At 29.3% G+C, this 19,534-nt stretch overlaps 2 protein-coding genes across 4 annotated transcripts in view; one reads left to right on the top strand and one right to left on the bottom strand.

The window, feature by feature from the left end:
- Positions 1–19,534, top strand: part of LOC129912540 (cAMP-dependent protein kinase type I regulatory subunit) — a 96,981-nt gene that overhangs the window by 24,431 nt on the left and 53,016 nt on the right. The window lies entirely within an intron of this gene.
- LOC129912542 (uncharacterized) lies at positions 5,307–7,984 on the bottom strand. 2 transcript variants are annotated; one of them, XM_055990835.1, is made up of 4 exons: positions 7,295–7,984; positions 6,958–7,187; positions 6,692–6,850; positions 5,307–6,469 (listed from the first exon to the last, which is right to left on the bottom strand). In XM_055990835.1, exons 2-4 carry the CDS (start codon positions 7,055–7,057, stop codon positions 6,339–6,341), a joined length of 390 nt encoding a protein of 129 aa, XP_055846810.1. In that variant the 5' UTR covers positions 7,058–7,187; positions 7,295–7,984; the 3' UTR covers positions 5,307–6,338. The 2 variants fall into 2 exon arrangements, with proteins under 2 accessions (XP_055846810.1, XP_055846808.1); XM_055990833.1 differs by having other exon boundaries at positions 6,958–7,984.

The raw sequence follows: 19,534 nt of genomic DNA on the forward strand, positions 1-19,534 counted from the left end.
TCCCTTTTTCTTAAGACAAAATACTTGAGTTCCTGATGATACCTTGTATAAAATTTTATGTCTGTCTTCCAATCTTAATAATATACGCTTTCAACTTGAGTACATTTTATAAAGATTTCTAACAAAAGATTCCGGAAGTAATTTGCCACCTTTAGCAACCCACAGTCTCTCTTTTTCTCTGCTATGACTTTTAAATTTGCCCTTTTTATTGCCTTTTATTGGTGCTTTTGTCGTTGTTTTTTTTTTTTTTTTATTTGGTGTGGTGTGCAGCAGTCGTGTCGATAGACTCCAGAGGCCTGAGACAACTTACGACAGTGATGACGTTGACAACAATTGCACCAACTAAAGGACGATATCCTTAGAGACTACTTAGGTTTTATTTCTTTATATTAAAAATGCATGTAGTGTACCTTTTGTAAAACACTTTGTATGTGGGGATGTACAACTGCAATTTAAAGAGCCGGATGTAGCAACCGTTGTGTACCTACACCTACTTCCGCGAAAGCAATTAAAACATCGAAAGGGAAAACACTATTTGCCATGCAAAAAGTATACCAATTTCCAGATGTTTTGTTTTGTTCTTCCTGGATGATTATATTTTTCTTTCTTTTTCAAAAAACCAACTATATGATGGTTTGTAATTACTTTTGAAATGCATATACAACACATATACTTCACCTTATGATTAGGTATAAAGTTTCAAAAGGTCGAATGTTTGCGCGCGAGAAACAGCAATAATCAAGTTTTACATATGTTTTAAAAAAGTTTATTCAAATGTATCATTTTACTAGAAAACAAAAGAAAATGAAACTGTCTCAGGACTTGAATTGGTGGAGGAAGGAAGAAAGGATTCAGTTTTGATTAAGGCAGTTTTTGTGCTGCGGTGGTTTATATGTTTTAAACTCATCTAAAATGAACTATGTGCAATAACGTTGAAGTACCTAACAGCTTGTTAACATTTTTATGAAGTTGAATTTGTACTGATTAACATTTTATTCAAAAACTCTAACACCAGGCCCTGTTTGAGATACATAAAATATTTATTGAATAAAATATTGTTGAAATGTGAAGTATTTTTAACGAATCGTAAAAATTAAACATTATTTTATGTCCTTAAGGTTAACGAAGTACATTTTTCCAAAGTTCCAAAATAATTTAACTTTTCAGAATTTTTACTTTTTAGGTTTTGAGATTTTTGGACTTTGGAATAACTCCGAAAAAAATATTCTTCACTATTTTTGGCTTAATATTTTCTGAATTTTGAAACCGAGGACTTTTCACTTAGATGAGTTTTTTGAGTTAAGATGAATTTTAGGTTTTTCGCATTTCTACAATTTGAAATTTAGGACTTTTGGCAGATATGACAAATTTTTTGAAAATTTGGCCATATCAAAAAATTTTTTTTTTAGTTTTGCGTTTTTCGTATTTCTACAGTTTTAAAAATTTAGGATTTTTGACTTCGTTGGGATTTTTGAACTTTTGGTTATCATGATTTCGCAATATTGTCGCACATCAAAGTTTTCCTTGGAATTTTCGACTTTTGACTTCAATAAGATTTTTGAATTTTGGGTTATCAAAAATGTTTGATTTTGTCCCATATCAAAATTTTTTCTCTGATTTAATTTTAGAAATTTTGGGTTTTAAGTATTTGCGGAATTCACAAAGTCACCGGAAAAATGTTTTTGGAACTTTTTATGGACTTTTTTAAACAAAACTTTTTGTTCTTTAAGATTTTCTCTGGCATCTAAAAGAATAATTTTTCAAAATTTTGCGGTTTTATATTAAACATTTTTTCTGTATTTTGTAATTTCCATTTTGAACGATCTTGCCATGATTTTTAAATTTGGTTTGCTGGTAAATTTTTGAAGATTTTTGGAAATTTCATCTCCACCATCTTATTATTTTTCAGCTTTGTTGGGTTTTAGCTTTTGTTTGCTTCGAAATTATGGTTGAATATCAGGTTGTAGACATTTTCGATGGTTACGACTTTGATTTCAGGGTTATGTCTAACTAAATAAAATGCACGACTGGGGCCACACGTACTTGCTCTTATGATAAAAGTAGCTTTTATGTCAAAGATTTAAAAAAAAATATTTTGAATTAGTTAAAATTTGATTTTTTTAAGGAATTTCATAAGAAATGCAAAAATACGAAATTATTTTTTTTTAGTTTTTCTTACGCCATATTTTTGTTACTCGTGTTTTTTTTACAAAAAAATATTTCTCAAAAAACGCAATTAGCTACATACATTAAAATCACTTAAAGCATTATGTATGTCAAATTTAGTCTAGAAAATTGTAATAACTCATTAACGGTGTACGGGAAGAGCCGACATCAAAGATTAAAAAAAATGTAAAATCATATTTCCATTATCCGTATTTTTTGAGAAAAACTAAAAATGCAGTTACGTTAGATTTACGTATAACATTACTTGTGTAAAATTTAATCGACATCGTTAGAGTCATTTACGAGAAAATTGCAATAACTCCATTAAGATGTACGGGAAGAGCCGACATCCGCGATTTAAAAAAGAGTTAATGTCATATTTTCACTATCCGCATTTTTTGAGAAAAACTAAAAACGCAGTTATGTTAGAACTGCAAACAGCATTACGTATGTTAAATTTAATCAAAATCGTTAGAGCCGTTTTCGAGAAAGTTGCAATAACTCCAAAACTTTGTATGGGAGGTATACGTTTAAAGCGAGATATTAAAAAACAAAAAAAAAACCAACCTTGGAAATTACAAAAAAATCATCTGTACCAAATTTCAAGAAAATCCCTCAACCCGTTTGGGCTGCAGCTTCATGTACAGCTTTTTGTGACGACGCACCGACGCACAGACCGACGGACGTCATGACGGAAACCACTTTTTCGGACTTCTCCATCATCGTAATGTTAGTTTTGATTAAAACCTCGAATTTTTTTTTTACACACTCAGAGAACAAATCGTTTGCCGCAAACGGAAAAATTGCCCAATCGACTTTTTCGTTTGCTGTAGATATTTTCGACTTCGTTTGCATCAAATTCTTATAATCTTTGGGTTAACAACCATTTCACGTTTGTTGCAATCGTATCTTTGCGATTGTGGCAAAGAAAAATAACATTCAAATGCAGTTCGTTTGATGCAAACAACCATTTCACGTTTGTTGCAATCGTATCTTTGCGATTGTGGCAAAGAAAAAGAGCATTAAAAAGCAGTTCGTTTGATGCAAACAACCATTTCACGTTTGTTGCAATCGTATCTTTGCGATTGTGGCAAAGAAAAAGAGCATTAAAATTCAGTTCGTTTGATGCAAACGACCATTTCACGTTTGTTGCAATCGTATCTTTGCGATTGTGGCAAAGAAAAAGAGCATTAAAATGCAGTTCGTTTGATGCAAACAACCATTTCACGTTTGTTGCAATCGTATCTTTGCGATTGTGGCAAAGAAAAAGAGCATTAAAATGCAGTTCGTTTGATGCAAACAACCATTTCACGTTTGTTGCAATCGTATCTTTGCGATTGTAGCAAAGAACAATAGCATTTGGAGGGAACTACAATTCGTTTTCCTTATACTTACGTTTGTTGCAATCGTATCTTGCGATTGTGGCACAGGACAGGAGCAATTGAAGGGACCATATATTTCGTTTGATTCAAACAAATAACTCATTTGAATCAAATGATTTTGTTCGTTTGTGGGGTATACGTTTGTGGCACACTACCTTCGCGTTTGGGAACATCGATTCTGCTTTTTGGGGTAGACAAAATACACGTTTATAGAAAACGTATTGCGTAAAAAAATCCAAAACTAAAACAAATCAAAAACCAATTTTCTGAAATACAAATGTATTGATCGTTTGTTAAAGCAATAAATTAACTGTGGAAAATAAACTTATTGCTTTAACAAACGATTAATACATTTGTATTTCAGAAAATTGGTGTTTGATTTGTTTAGTTTTGGATTTTTTTACGCAATACGTTTTCTGTGAACGTGTATTTTGTCTACCCCAAAAAGCAGATTCGATGTTCCCAAACGCGATAATAGTGTGACACAAACGTACAACAGTTTCAAAATAACTCCAAAATTCTAATTCTCAGATTTACGCATTTTCCATTCAAAAATATAGATAAAATTTCATTTGTATCTCTTTTTTTATTTAAACAATAAATATATATGTATTAATTTACAAGCTTAACAAAATTTACTTAAAGTTAACAGTTCAAAACATAGACAAGCGAAATAATTAATTTATTGAATTTTAATATAGAATTTAAGTAGTGGGATTGGAATGTATTTTAATAAAAAATAATATTTTTAAAGTATTTATGTCCGGGGGCCCAACTATGTAATTCGATTCTACAATAAGTGTTCAAATTTTTATTTTTATAATGTATTCGCAAGATTCAGATACATTATGTAGTTTGGATAAAAATTTAAATCGAAAGTAGCTTCTAAACAGATCCGAAAGTAGAACAGAGTTACATAGAAGGGCCCCTATATATTTTGTAAAATGAAAAATTCAGTTAGTTATTTCAATGTTTTTACCTGAGCATTGATTTTAGTTATAACGTATTCTTGCACGTCACTTATTCTTGAAGTATTATTTCTGAAGGATGTTTCTTCTTGAGGAGTTGTATTGTTACTGGAGGATGTTATATTTTTAGGAATTATTTGTATATTCTCGATGCCGGGTTCCTTAAGAGTCTTTAATTTTCTGCACTCGTATCACTTTCACGTATTAATAGGGAACTTCCTTGGGAACCTGACCATTTGAAAAAAAAAAAAAAGAAATTGATTTTAATTAATAATAAAAACAGAACAGATCAGATCAACAAAACTTATTGTCTGTTAATTACATGAATATAATAAAAGTTACAAATAAACAAATTGAAAACTTTTTATCTTACGAGTAATTGTTAGTTTTGAGTTCGCATTCTTATTATAATAAACTTGCCATATAGTACCTACTCATATTCGAAGAACTTTTTTTTTTTTATTTATGAGCGACTTTATAAGAGTTTACTTTACTTTACTTTTTTTCACAAAATAAAAAAATAGAACATGAACTTGAAATGGTATTTTTTTTTATATAAAAAGCTTAAATTTTGTTTTGAAATATTGTTTTTCTTAAATTTCAAGTACCCCATGATTTTAATAAACTGTAATGCCAAGAGCGGCACTTTTAAATCCATAAAACTTGAATTATTTTGGAAAACCAATATTAAAAAAAAAATTATCGAAATTAGAGTTGCTCGGATAAATTCTGAATAATTTTCTTTAGTTACTACACAAAAAAAATATAAAATACATTAGTTCATACGACTATTATCAGATATGTAAACCGCTACTTAAATTATAATGAATCAATTTAATCAACTTCAAAGGCTTTACAAATTTTTAGATCGAAATGTTATCCTGGATATAAGGTTTTTTTTTTACTGAGACTGCACTTCTGCATTTGTCGTTTCCTTTCTGCTCCCTAATTAATTTGATTGGGCTTAGTTGTGCTTGAGATAATTATGTATAATTAATTTGACTTCTAAAATTTTAAAATTCTTGCAACAGCTCAATACACCATTTCAACAAGTTAGTAACAAACTATCATTTAATTTTAATATTTACACATTAAATATTTATTATATGTATGTTAAATGCACCTAAGTCAAAGTGATATTAGGTACTGTTTTAGTCACAAAAATAAGAGAGCGCAAAAAGGTAAAGATAAATGCAAAAGAATATATCGTTGGTTGACAACCAAAACTCGTTAACTGCATACAAATTACATTGCAGATAATGAGTTTTGGTTGTCAACCGATGATATGTAAAGTATAATTAAATTTAAATTTTGACTTGTATTTGGGATGTATTTTAATAAAAAATTAGACAGACTGAATTAAATTTATTACTGAACAGAATTTTAACTCTTTAAAAAACGTATGGCGGGATGTATTTTAATAAAAAGTATAATTTTAAAGAATTTAAGTAGTGGGACTGGAATGTATTTTAATAAAAAAGAATATTTTTAAAGTATTTATGTCCGGGGGCCCAACTATGTAATTCGATTCTACAATAAGTGTTCAAATTTGTAAAATGGTATCTCCGTGATTCCGTAGAAAACGAAAATTGAATAAATTTAGTGATGTAAAATTTTTTAATATTATCTATTCGCAAGATTCAGATACTTTATGTAGTCAGACAAAAAGTTAAATCGAAAGTAGATTCTTAGCAGATCCGAAAGTAGAACAGAGTTACATAGAAGGGCCCCTATATATTTTGTAAAATGAAAAATTCAGTTAGTTATTTCAATGTTTTTACCTGAGCATTGATTTTAGTTATAACGTATTCTTGCACGTCACTTATTCTTGAAGTATTATTTCTGAAGGATGTTTCGGTGGTGGCGATGGTGTTACACTAATGTCACTTATAGAAGATGAATTTGCTACAGTAGTATCACTGTCACGTATTGATAGGGAACTTCCTTGGGAACCTGATCATTTGAAAAAAAGAAATTGATTTTAATTCATAATAAAAACTGATTTAAATGGGTTGTTAAGATTTAAGTAGCCCATACACATCACACAAAAGCGCTCACCGGAGGTAGGTAATAAAATCAATCTTTTTTTTTCATGAGACCGGTGCTGGCACAAATGTGATGTGTATGAGCGACTTTAAAAAATACTAATTTCACATGAACTGGCTAAATGTTTACCTGGAATTTCAAGAACGCCATCGTCTAGCACTCCTAAGGTCCAGCTTGGAGAAGATTTAAACTGGATTGCATACTCAACTACGTCCTCATCACAAATAAAAACGTTAGCTTTTGCATCGTAAAATTTAATATTTCCGATGATTTTAAATTGATCTTTGACTATAATCATACGAAATTTATGTTTTTAGACAATAATTATGCTTATATTGATCATAAAAACACAAGTAATAACTATGCAAACTTTGAATAAACAAATAGGTACTCACCAGCTTTGGCCAACTCTAAGTATGTTAATAAACTAGATTGTCCTTGGACTTTTATTATTGATGATAACCCTTTATATACAGCAGTAATGAAAAGAATCATTTTCTCAACAATCAAAATGTATCCAATACAAAGTTATTTGCTTTTGCTTCCTTAATTTATCCCAGAGCCAGCCTTTGGAATTAATATATATTTAATTTAATGTGGACTTCGATTTAAAATTGATCTTTGGCTGTAATCATAAGAAAATTATGTTTTTAGACAGTAATTATGCTTATATTGATCATAAAAACACAAATAATAACTATGCAAACTTTAAATAATAAAATAGGTACTCACCACCTTTATATCAAAATGTATCCAACACGAACTAACTTGCTTTTGCTTCCTTACTTTATCCAAGAACCAGCCAGACTGAAAACTCAACGCAACAATTTTACCGTTTTCGTTCGACACACACACTTACTGCGCATGTGCGATAGAATTGATGCGATGACCGATGAGTTTGAAAAAAAGTGTTGCCGTGTAGAAATTTTTAAAATGTAATGAAACTTTTCTTAAAATATACCTTTGGAATTAATATATGTATATTTATTTTAATGAAACTTATTAAAACTTAAAAAATGTGTTGAAAACCTTTCATTTTAAGTTTTAAAGCAATTTATGCACTTTTTGCACGCGAAAAAACGGTGGGTGGAGCTAGTAAGAGAAAAATATTTTTACTTTTGCACTTTTTGCAAAAAGTGGCCAATGTAGTTATATCTATAATTTAAAGTGGACTTCGAACAAACATTATACTTACGAACATGTTTTATCGAAATGAATTGTTTTTTTTTTTTTTAAATACCGTTTACTTAGCAACATTTTGTCACTTAAACAATTACTTGGATTCAATAATTCATTATTTCCACGAATGTTAAGTTTCTGTTTGATTTTAACACTTTTTTCTTAACAGAGGTAACACTGATATAGCGAACATAAATGCAACGCAAAGCAACGCTTTCAATGTGATCAAATAAAACGCGGTTTTTTTGCATTACACCCTGTCTACACATGAAACAATTTTTCTCAGGATATTTATTATTACCCGCTGTCTTTTGGAGGTAGATTTTCTGTTTGAGTAGATATTCTGCTTTTACTGTGGGCTGAAATTTGTTGTTTGTTTAGTACTTAAACAGACCTAACATTATATATTCTCTTTTACACTAAATACTTAACGCGAGACTTTTTTCGATATTGTGAGTCGCACTGATTTTACCCGCGACTGACAAGGCCAATTTGTTTTTTCATCTTTTCGATATTTCTTATTCTTTTACTATTATGTAAATCGAAAAACGTCTCGCATGAAACGTCTAGGTATAAAAATGAGTCGCGGGTTAAATCTGTGAACCTCACAATATCGAAAAAATCTCGCGTTAAAATTCTTAAGTGTCTAGCCCTAAAGGCTTACCCACACCGACCTCAAAGCGACAAGACAAGAAAGCGTCTTAAGAAAAACGCTTTCTTGTCGTGTTGAAAAACACCGTTGATTAAAAGGAAAATAACAATGGAGAGTGCAAAAATTCAATGTGAAAATTTTTGTAAAGAATGTTTGCGTTTTAATTAAATTTTTTATAACGAAAACGTACAAAAACTGAGACAATTCAAAGAAATGATAATTAGGGTAGGATGTAAGTCAGCGTTTACATTCAACGATGTTTCCAGTGACGATTTTTGTTTATTTTTGTTATTTTGAGAAAAGAAGAAGGAAAGAGTTTTGCAGTGGAACGAAATCTAAAGTGATTACAACAAAAAAAAATCGCCACTGGAAAAATCGTTGAATGTAAACGCTGACTTAGCGATTTTTCTCTGTAACTATATCTCGGGTGCAACGGGTAAAGGCTGTCCCACAACAAAAAACGCACGCGATATAATCGCACTTTGCCTATGCCGTTGAGGAAAAAAGTCTTCAACTTGTTGTTAGTTTTTTCCTGAGCGTCATTCGAAAAACGTGATTTTATCTTGTCGCGTTTTTTGTAAAAATTTTTATTTTGACAGCAAGAAGACATTTTAGTTCAAATCTAGCTACAAAGTGATATAAGACGTTTGTTAACTCTGTAAGAAGTTTTCATTACTCTGAGAGAATTTTCTTCATTTTTACTTATTTGATAGATTTTATTTTTTTTATCAAACATCTCCACTCTGCCAGGCAGCATTTTTGTTTCTCCTTTAAAAAAATAATTCCCCTTTGAGATTATGTGAGAGAAAGAGTCAGCATGCTGGGCACAAAGTGTTTTCCATTTTTGCGTATTTTTTGTGTTCTTTCATACATATAGGTAAGTTATAAAATTTTCACCAATGTTAAGAAAATTACTAATAGGAGGTATGGATCGAAATAGAAAAAAAAGAAATAAGACCCCACCACCGTAGTTCTACGTTTGGTAGAGATACTTTTATTTATTTATTTATAGTGTCCCTTTAATACAAAAAAAAAAAAGATATTGCAGATTCTTTGAATTGTTTCCTTTTATAAAAGAACATAATTCTAGTCAGTTATTTAGATAAAGAAACAAAAACAAATCATATTCAAATGGATTCTTAAAGAATTCACACAATATTGTCTTCCATTTATGAAAATATGAAAGCTAGCTAGTGCGAACTTACCTTTTTTGTTTAAGAAAATGTGAAATTCAACGCGATGCATCGCATCGCGCATGCGCAAGATAATACTGTCTGCAGCGCATCGCACTTGCGCAAGATAATACTGTCTGGCGCTTAAATTTGTTCAGTGTTGCCCCCTGAACAAACAAATTAATTTATTTTTGCTATGTAAAATGGTAAAGTATTTACTAAAAATTATTTATCTTACAATCCCGAACTCATTTTCTACTCTTAAAGGTTGTTTAAAACAATTATACTAGGTATATGAATACTCAGTGCCTACGTTCTGCAACTCTCGCATCGTGACAAATTGTGGAAAAACAAATGTCATTTCTTAGCTATATGAATTTCATTTCGATTTAAAATGTTTCTCGACAAATTATTTCGACGCGAGAGTTGCAGAACATTATGCAATGTGTCTTCATAAAGCGATAATATATTCTTTCCAATAATTTTTTACCTAAACAAAAAGTATTTCTGTTACTAGGATAGATAATGAGTTTTTGTACACTTTCAAGGAAAACAAACAGTAAACCACTTTACGTGTTATGGATAATATTTAAACTTGAAAATATATTGGAATTAAATAAATAATACCAACAAGTTTGTTTTTCTATATAACCCAGTAAAGACCATATAACTGGCATAGTGATGAAGTTTCAAGTCCACCATTCTACACTCTTAACCAATTGGGGGCAACACTGAATTGATTCCCATGAATGCATCTCAACGCACTGAGCATTCCTGTTTGTTCGTGTTAAATTGGTAGTGTTACCTTACCATACTTTTTAACTGATCTGATTTTTGTATAAGTCAAAAGAAACCAAAATTATTATGAATTTATAGAAATTTCTTCCTCTTTATTTACATACTAAAGCCCGTTTTTCCTTCAACTCAGTATATACTATTTTTTTTTAATTTTTATTGCAAAAACAAATACGTGTGAAGTTTGTAACTAATGTGCTGTAGAAAAGACACGGCTTATATTATACAAATGTACATGAGAATTTTCTATGATTCTAAGACTACCTACCTTACAGTTCATATGTATGCACTTTACATCACAATCGTAGGCCTATTTTTGAATCTACATATAAACTTAAATATCAACTTGCATATTATTCTTTAAAACAAACGCAATTTATTACACTTTCTTGGAACAAAAATATTCGGGTCCAATTTTATAAAATCATAATACCTATACATAATACATTCCTCTTAAGGTGGGTAACCCTAATATTGAATTGGATAAAATGCTTCAATTCGAAAAGCAGGTTTTCCCTCCAAAAACAATTTCTTCAGTCAGCGCATCGCATCGCATATGCAATTTTTTTTTTGCTTTCGTTGTTTTCTCTGGTGGAGGTTTAACCGTAACGTACATATGTGTGTGAGTATGGCTACTTAGACGTCAGACAACAAACAATTGCTTTGAATTAGTTCTCGCTCATCTAAATATGTTTCATATACCTACCTTCATTATGTTAACTTTCTTAATTTTTATTATTGGAATAGGTTAATAACCAAGATTACAAAATTAGTAGAAAATTTGATTGATTTTTATTTAAGCAAATAAAAGTTATTCCAATGTTTGGCTGTTTGGTGTGGAGCTGCATAAGAAATATACGTTTGAGCAAAAATGTATCATATTTCATCAGTAAGCGCATGGCCTCGCATATGCAATTTTTTTTTGCTTTTGTTGTTTTCTCTGGTGGAGGTTTAACTGTAACGTACATATGTGTGTGAGTATGGCTTTGAATTAGTTCTCGCTCATCTAAATATGTTTCATATACCTACCTCCATTATGTTAACTTTCTTAATTTTTATCCAGGATTACAAAATAAGTAGAAAATTTAATTAATTTGTATTAAAACAAATAAAAGTTTATTACAATGTTTGGCTGTTTATATACATATATGCACAAATATTAAAGTGAAACAAGATAGACATGCGTAAAATTAAAATCCTTGTTTTCAATTGAAAAGTTAAGTTGGGCTTAAACAACTTCAGTTGAAAATAACAATAAATTATATTGCTGCTATCGAATTTCTTCTGTAGAAAACCAAAAAAGGGAGACATTTTTGTTCACAAACATGGAATGAATTATTAAATATTAAATAGAAGAAATGTTTCCCGCAACCATTCATTCGTTTGCATAAAAATAATTATTTCTTATTCCATGAAAATAACGATTAAGATTTTTATATTCATTTGTAGTAAATGAAATGTATATTGAAAGAAACAACATTCTGGAAATGTTGTTCGAAAAATATTCATTCGTTTGCTACAAACTGATGATTCGCTTGCGGAAAAATAATTTTCTTATTCCATAAAAAAAACCATCAAGATTTTTGTATTCGTTTGTAGTAAATGAATTGAATATTTACTCCAAATGTAAAGTTCTTTGAAAGAAACAACATTCTGGAAATGTTGTTCGAAAAGTATTCATTCGTTTGCTACAAACTGATGATTCGCTTGCGGAAAAATAATTTTCTTATTTCTTGAAAAAAACGATCAAGATTTTTGTATTCGTTTGTAGTAAATGAATTGAATATTTACCCCAAATGTAAAGTTCTTTGAAACAAACAACATTCTGAAAATGTTCTTCGAAAAGTATTCATTCGTTTGCTACAAACTGATGATTCGCTTGCGGAAAAATAATTTTCTTATTTCTTGAAAAAAACGATCAAGATTTTTGTATTCGTTTGTAGTAAATGAATTGAATATTTACTCCAAATGGAAAGTTCTTTGAAACAAACAACATTCTGAAAATGTTCTTCGAAAAGTATTCATTCGTTTGCTACAAACTGATGATTCGCTTGCGGAAAAATAATTTTCTTATTCCATAAAAAAAACGATCAAGATTTTTGTATTCGTTTGTAGTAAATGAATTGAATATTTATACCCCAAATGTAAAGTTCTTTGAAAGAAACAACATTCTGGAAATGTTGTTCGAAAAGTATTCATATGTTTGCCACAAACTGATGATTCGCTTGCGGAAAAATAATTTTCTTATTCCATAAAAAAAACGATCAAGATTTTTGTATTCGTTTGTAGTAAATGAATTGAATATTTACTCCAAATGGAAAGTTCTTTGAAACAAACAACATTCTGAAAATGTTCTTCGAAAAGTATTCATTCGTTTGCTACAAACTGATGATTCGCTTGCGGAAAAATAATTTTCTTATTCCATAAAAAAAACGATCAAGATTTTTGTATTCGTTTGTAGTAAATGAATTGAATATTTACTCCAAATGGAAAGTTCTTTGAAACAAACAACATTCTGAAAATGTTCTTCGAAAAGTATTCATTCGTTTGCTACAAACTGATGATTCGCTTGCGGAAAAATAATTTTCTTATTCCATAAAAAAAACGATCAAGATTTTTGTATTCGTTTGTAGTAAATGAATTGAATATTTATACCCCAAATGTAAAGTTCTTTGAAAGAAACAACATTCTGGAAATGTTGTTCGAAAAGTATTCATATGTTTGCCACAAACTGATGATTCGCTTGCGGAAAAATAATTTTCTTATTCCATAAAAAAAACGATCAAGATTTTTGTATTCGTTTGTAGTAAATGAATTGAATATTTATACCCCAAATGTAAAGTTCTTTGAAACAAACAACATTCTGAAAATGTTCTTCGAAAAGTATTCATTCGTTTGCTACAAACTGATGATTCGCTTGCGGGAAAATAATTTTCTTATTCCATAAAAAAAACGTTCAAGATTTTTGTATTCGTTTGTAGTAAATGAATTGAATATTTACTCCAAATGTAAAGTTCTTTGAAACAAACAACATTCTGGAAATGTTGTTCGAAAAGTATTCATTCGTTTGCTACAAACTGATGATTCACTTGCGGAAAAATAATTTTCTTATTCCATAAAAAAAACGATCAAGATTTTTGTATTCGTTTGTAGTTAATGAATTGAATATTTACTCCAAATGTAAAGTTCTTTGAAACAAACAACATTCTGGAAATGTTGTTCGAAAAGTATTCATTCGTTTGCTACAAACTGATGATTCGCTTGCGGAAAAATAATTTTCTTATTCCATAAAAAAAACGATCAAGATTTTTGTATTCGTTTGTAGTAAATGAATTGAATATTTACTCCAAATGTAAAGTTCTTTGAAACAAACAACATTCTGGAAATGTTGTTCGAAAAGTATTCATTCGTTTGCTACAAACTGATGATTCGCTTGCGGAAAAATAATTTTCTTATTCCATAAAAAAAACGTTCAAGATTTTTGTATTCGTTTGTAGTAAATGAATTGAATATTTACTCCAAATGTAAAGTTCTTTGAAACAAACAACATTCTGAAAATGTTCTTCGAAAAGTATTCATTCGTTTGCTACAAACTGATGATTCGCTTGCGGAAAAATAATTTTCTTATTCCATAAAAAAAACGATCAAGATTTTTGTATTCGTTTGTAGTAAATGAATTGAATATTTACTCCAAATGTAAAGTTCTTTGAAACAAACAACATTCTGGAAATGTTGTTCGAAAAGTATTCATTCGTTTGCTACAAACTGATGATTCGCTTGCGGAAAAATAATTTTCTTATTCCATAAAAAAAACGATCAAGATTTTTGTATTCGTTTGTAGTAAATGAATTGAATATTTATACCCCAAATGTAAAGTTCTTTGAAAGAAACAACATTCTGGAAATGTTGTTCGAAAAGTATTCATATGTTTGCCACAAACTGATGATTCGCTTGCGGAAAAATAATTTTCTTATTCCATAAAAAAAACGATCAAGATTTTTGTATTCGTTTGTAGTAAATGAATTGAATATTTACTCCAAATGGAAAGTTCTTTGAAACAAACAACATTCTGAAAATGTTCTTCGAAAAGTATTCATTCGTTTGCTACAAACTGATGATTCGCTTGCGGAAAAATAATTTTCTTATTCCATAAAAAAAACGATCAAGATTTTTGTATTCGTTTGTAGTAAATGAATTGAATATTTATACCCCAAATGTAAAGTTCTTTGAAAGAAACAACATTCTGGAAATGTTGTTCGAAAAGTATTCATATGTTTGCCACAAACTGATGATTCGCTTGCGGAAAAATAATTTTCTTATTCCATAAAAAAAACGATCAAGATTTTTGTATTCGTTTGTAGTAAATGAATTGAATATTTATACCCCAAATGTAAAGTTCTTTGAAACAAACAACATTCTGAAAATGTTCTTCGAAAAGTATTCATTCGTTTGCTACAAACTGATGATTCGCTTGCGGGAAAATAATTTTCTTATTCCATAAAAAAAACGTTCAAGATTTTTGTATTCGTTTGTAGTAAATGAATTGAATATTTACTCCAAATGTAAAGTTCTTTGAAACAAACAACATTCTGGAAATGTTGTTCGAAAAGTATTCATTCGTTTGCTACAAACTGATGATTCACTTGCGGAAAAATAATTTTCTTATTCCATAAAAAAAACGATCAAGATTTTTGTATTCGTTTGTAGTTAATGAATTGAATATTTACTCCAAATGTAAAGTTCTTTGAAACAAACAACATTCTGGAAATGTTGTTCGAAAAGTATTCATTCGTTTGCTACAAACTGATGATTCGCTTGCGGAAAAATAATTTTCTTATTCCATAAAAAAAACGATCAAGATTTTTGTATTCGTTTGTAGTAAATGAATTGAATATTTACTCCAAATGTAAAGTTCTTTGAAACAAACAACATTCTGGAAATGTTGTTCGAAAAGTATTCATTCGTTTGCTACAAACTGATGATTCGCTTGCGGAAAAATAATTTTCTTATTCCATAAAAAAAACGTTCAAGATTTTTGTATTCGTTTGTAGTAAATGAATTGAATATTTACTCCAAATGTAAAGTTCTTTGAAACAAACAACATTCTGAAAATGTTCTTCGAAAAGTATTCATTCGTTTGCTACAAACTGATGATTCGCTTGCGGAAAAATAATTTTCTTATTCCATAAAAAAAACGATCAAGATTTTTGTATTCGTTTGTAGTAAATGAATTGAATATTTACTCCAAATGTAAAGTTCTTTGAAACAAACAACATTCTGGAAATGTTGTTCGAAAAGTATTCATTCGTTTGCTACAAACTGATGATTCGCTTGCGGAAAAATAATTTTCTTATTCCATAAAAAAAACGATCAAGATTTTTGTATTCGTTTGTAGTAAATGAATTGAATATTTACTCCAAATGTAAAGTTCTTTGAAACAAACAACATTCTGGAAATGTTGTTCGAAAAGTATTCATTCGTTTGCTACAAACTGATGATTCACTTGCGGAAAAATAATTTTCTTATTCCATAAAAAAAACGATCAAGATTTTTGTATTCGTTTGTAGTTAATGAATTGAATATTTACTCCAAATGTAAAGTTCTTTGAAACAAACAACATTCTGAAAATGTTGTTCGAAAAGTATTCATTCGTTTGCTACAAACTGATAATTCGCTTGCGGAAAAATAATTTTCTTATTCCATGAAACAAACGATCAAGATTTTTTTATTCATTTGTAGTAAATGAATTCTATATTTACACCAAAAGTAAAGTTCTTTGAAACAAACAACATTCTAGAAAGGTGCTTCGCAAAGACTTCATTCGTTTGTTGCAAACATTAATATTTACTAGTAAACAACAAAGAGTTTAGATGTAGGACGTATTTTCGTTTCCCGCAATGAACACACGAAAATTGACCTCCAAACGAATGGGTTGTTTTGCATAACGTTTGCTGCTATGGAATTACTATTTGGGTCGAATGCAATACAATTGCTGTGAACTATTAACTATTGCGGCTATTGTATTAACATTGCAGCAAATGATTTTCTTTTGATGCAAAAGATATTCTTTAGCCGCAAACGGAAAAAAAAAATTTAATTCTCTGAGTGCACGAAACCAATACTTGCCCTATTGAGCAAGTAAAAATATTTTCTACCTTTCAAGTTTTTTAGCTTTTAGGACTTGAGAAATTTTGAGATTCTTAAAATATATTCTAAGAACTTTTGGGTTTTCTAGAGTTCATTTTTTTTTTTTTTTTACAGTTTTCCACCAAAAAGTTTTGGAAAAATAATTTTAATTATATTTTATCCAAAAGAATTAATTAGTCTTGAATATACTACTTTTCCATGCGATTTCTTCCTCAAAATATAATTATGATTCATCAACAAAAGAGGTAATTTTTTTATTTATTTTTTTTTTTTACACAAAAGTGCAGGCATTGTTCCTTTTTAATACAAAGAAATAGTCCTTATAATTATCTCTTTGGAGCCTTGCTTTTTTTTTTCTTATAATAAGAAACGAAAAAACGCACAATTACCAAGTGATACACAACTATAAGCTCTTTATTATTATGATTCCTCAGCAAAAAAAGAAAAGGCATTATATTATTATAAGAGAAAGAAGAATAGGTAAGGTAAAAGTATAACAAATAATTCAAAAGGACGAACGAACACAAGAAATATAATGAAATAATAGCATTTATAGCAATTCTGTAGGAAACAAATCAAATTATTCTCTGCCAAAGCACCTATTTATATCGTTAACGAATCATGACAAAAGAGATTCATGCTTCTCCCCAGCAAGCAATTCGATCATAATAATCTTTAAGAATTACCAAGCGTATCAATCTTTTCTTTTTGAGTGAAATTGAGTTTGGCGCTTGGCGTGCTGGAAATGCCACTCCTTATCAAAATGACCTTTACTCAATCATCACTTTTATTTCACTTTATCATGATATTTTTATTTTATGCTTGCAACTATTTGTACTTTAAGGGCAAGGTATTTTGTCGCAAAAAAAAAAACTGATAGGAATTCCCCCTTTTTACTATTAAAGATATAAAATGTTATACACCACGCATTAAATGCTTGGAGAGCTTTAAGGATTTCATCCTTGCCTGCGTAAATGTATCTTATCTTCTTGTTTAAATCAATTTACAAACTTATTACCCTGAATATTAGCATTGTCTATTAAGACCATTACGTGCGACCTCTTTGTTTCTGGGAAATGTTTTCTTCATGTTCATGTGGATAAATCAGACCAATGACTATATCCATTACGAGATACTTTGTTGCTATAACTCTGTATCTATATCATAGCACTTAAACCACACAACTGACGTCATTCACAATAAGCTTTTCTTTTTCCTCCACTGCTCTCTCTCTACTAGCTTATTATGGCTTCTCGAGACGTGTCCCAAAAAAAAAAGAACGTTAAGTGGTTCCTTCTCAGATTTCATTCTCACTCTGACTTGCATGTTCTTTTTTTTTTTGTTTTGTTTATTGCCACAAAAAAAAGAAAAACATTGCGAAAAACACCCACAATTAAGTGAAAAACTACGAATGGCCAACATAAGTTGTTTTTTCCTTTTTTTTTGTCCAAAAAAAGGTATCTTCTTCTTTTTTGCCGATTAAGTTCTATAATTGCCACTTTTGGGTATTTTGGAAAAATCTTTTGGAATTTATACAATTTTTTTTGTCTGTAGCTTTTTGTAGAGAATAAGATTGGAAGAGGTATTAAACGAAAAAAAGGAGATTTATGATGTCCTTTTGCTTAAAGGGGTTTTCTTTATAATTTGTTTTGCTTTGTGTTATGACAAAAAACGTAGGCGATAAAAGAACGTCAATAATCAACAAAAAAGAAAAAAGTATCTATAACATTACTCAAATTTGCTTGGTTTTATGTTCATTTAATTTATTGGTTATTTATACGAGATTTTTTATATAGATTTTTGTTTTTCTGTTTGGATGGGATTTCAATTTTCATAAATTTATCACATTAATTTATATCATAAAGTTTTTATTTTTTATAATAACCAAAACATCAGATTTTTTATATTCACCCAAAAACAAAAAAAAAACTTTGAAAGTAATAAAAAAAAGAAATAAGTGATATACTTTTTGGGTTTTCATGGTCCAATTTATTGAGGGTAAATATTGTATGTATTTTTTTTTTTGGCTTTGTCATGAGTCTTGTGTATCAAGTTTCTATTTTATTTCCTCCGAGGGAATTTTAAAATCAATAAAAAAATGTCTTTGCAAAAAAAAAATAAACATAAAAAATTCATAATCCACTCAAAAAAGTATTCAAAACTGAATGAATGCTATTAGAGTAAATATTTTGAAAAAAAAAACATTGTTTTGACATTCCTAAATTGAAATTGATTTGAAAGTTAAAAAAAATGTATCCATTTTATAGTGGAGTAACTAAAGCTAAAAAAAATAGCAATATTAGGGAACCCGACCGAACAGCTCTGATTTGATGATAATTTTTTTCAAACGTCGGTAATTAAAAATACTTTAAATTCGATAGATTAAAAATTGCCGGTGTTGCCGTTTTGATTTTTTAAATTTAATTAAAGATTTTTGTGAACAAAAACAAATTTTTTTTTTCAAAAATTTTGCTTAAATTTCATAAGTTTACCAATGCCAAAAGATTGTCTAGGCTATAAAAGGAAAACAACTACACTAGCCCAAAAAATTAAGGGAACAAAAAAAATCGTGATTTTTTTAGTGATTTTCGATAGGCTGTATCTCAGTAAAAAATGACCGCATCGTGATAAAATAAAAAGGATGTGAAAGCTCTATTCTTCTTGTTTTAGGATTAAATATTAAATTATTTTATTTCTAACGGTAAAATAGCAAAATTGTTGCAAATGTGCAAAAACCAAAATTTTCTAATTTTTTTATGTTTTTACTTCTCTCGTAAGGAAGTGGGAAAATTTTTTCTGATAAAATGATTATTATTTTTAGAAAGGCTTTTTATTTGGCTTTTGAATTCCTTTTGTTTCAAACTTCTACGATTTTTTTACACTGCAATATCAGTCATCAAACCAAAAACCATACTTTTGACTTTGACTGTCAATATCTCAACAACGGATCACTAAACAGAAAATTTAAGGACACATTTAAAAACTTCATTCAATTATCTACAAAGAAAATAAGTTTGTTTTGTAAAA

Source organism: Episyrphus balteatus, chromosome 2 (genome assembly GCF_945859705.1).
Source record: "Episyrphus balteatus chromosome 2, idEpiBalt1.1, whole genome shotgun sequence".
NCBI classification, from domain to species: domain Eukaryota; kingdom Metazoa; phylum Arthropoda; class Insecta; order Diptera; family Syrphidae; genus Episyrphus; species Episyrphus balteatus.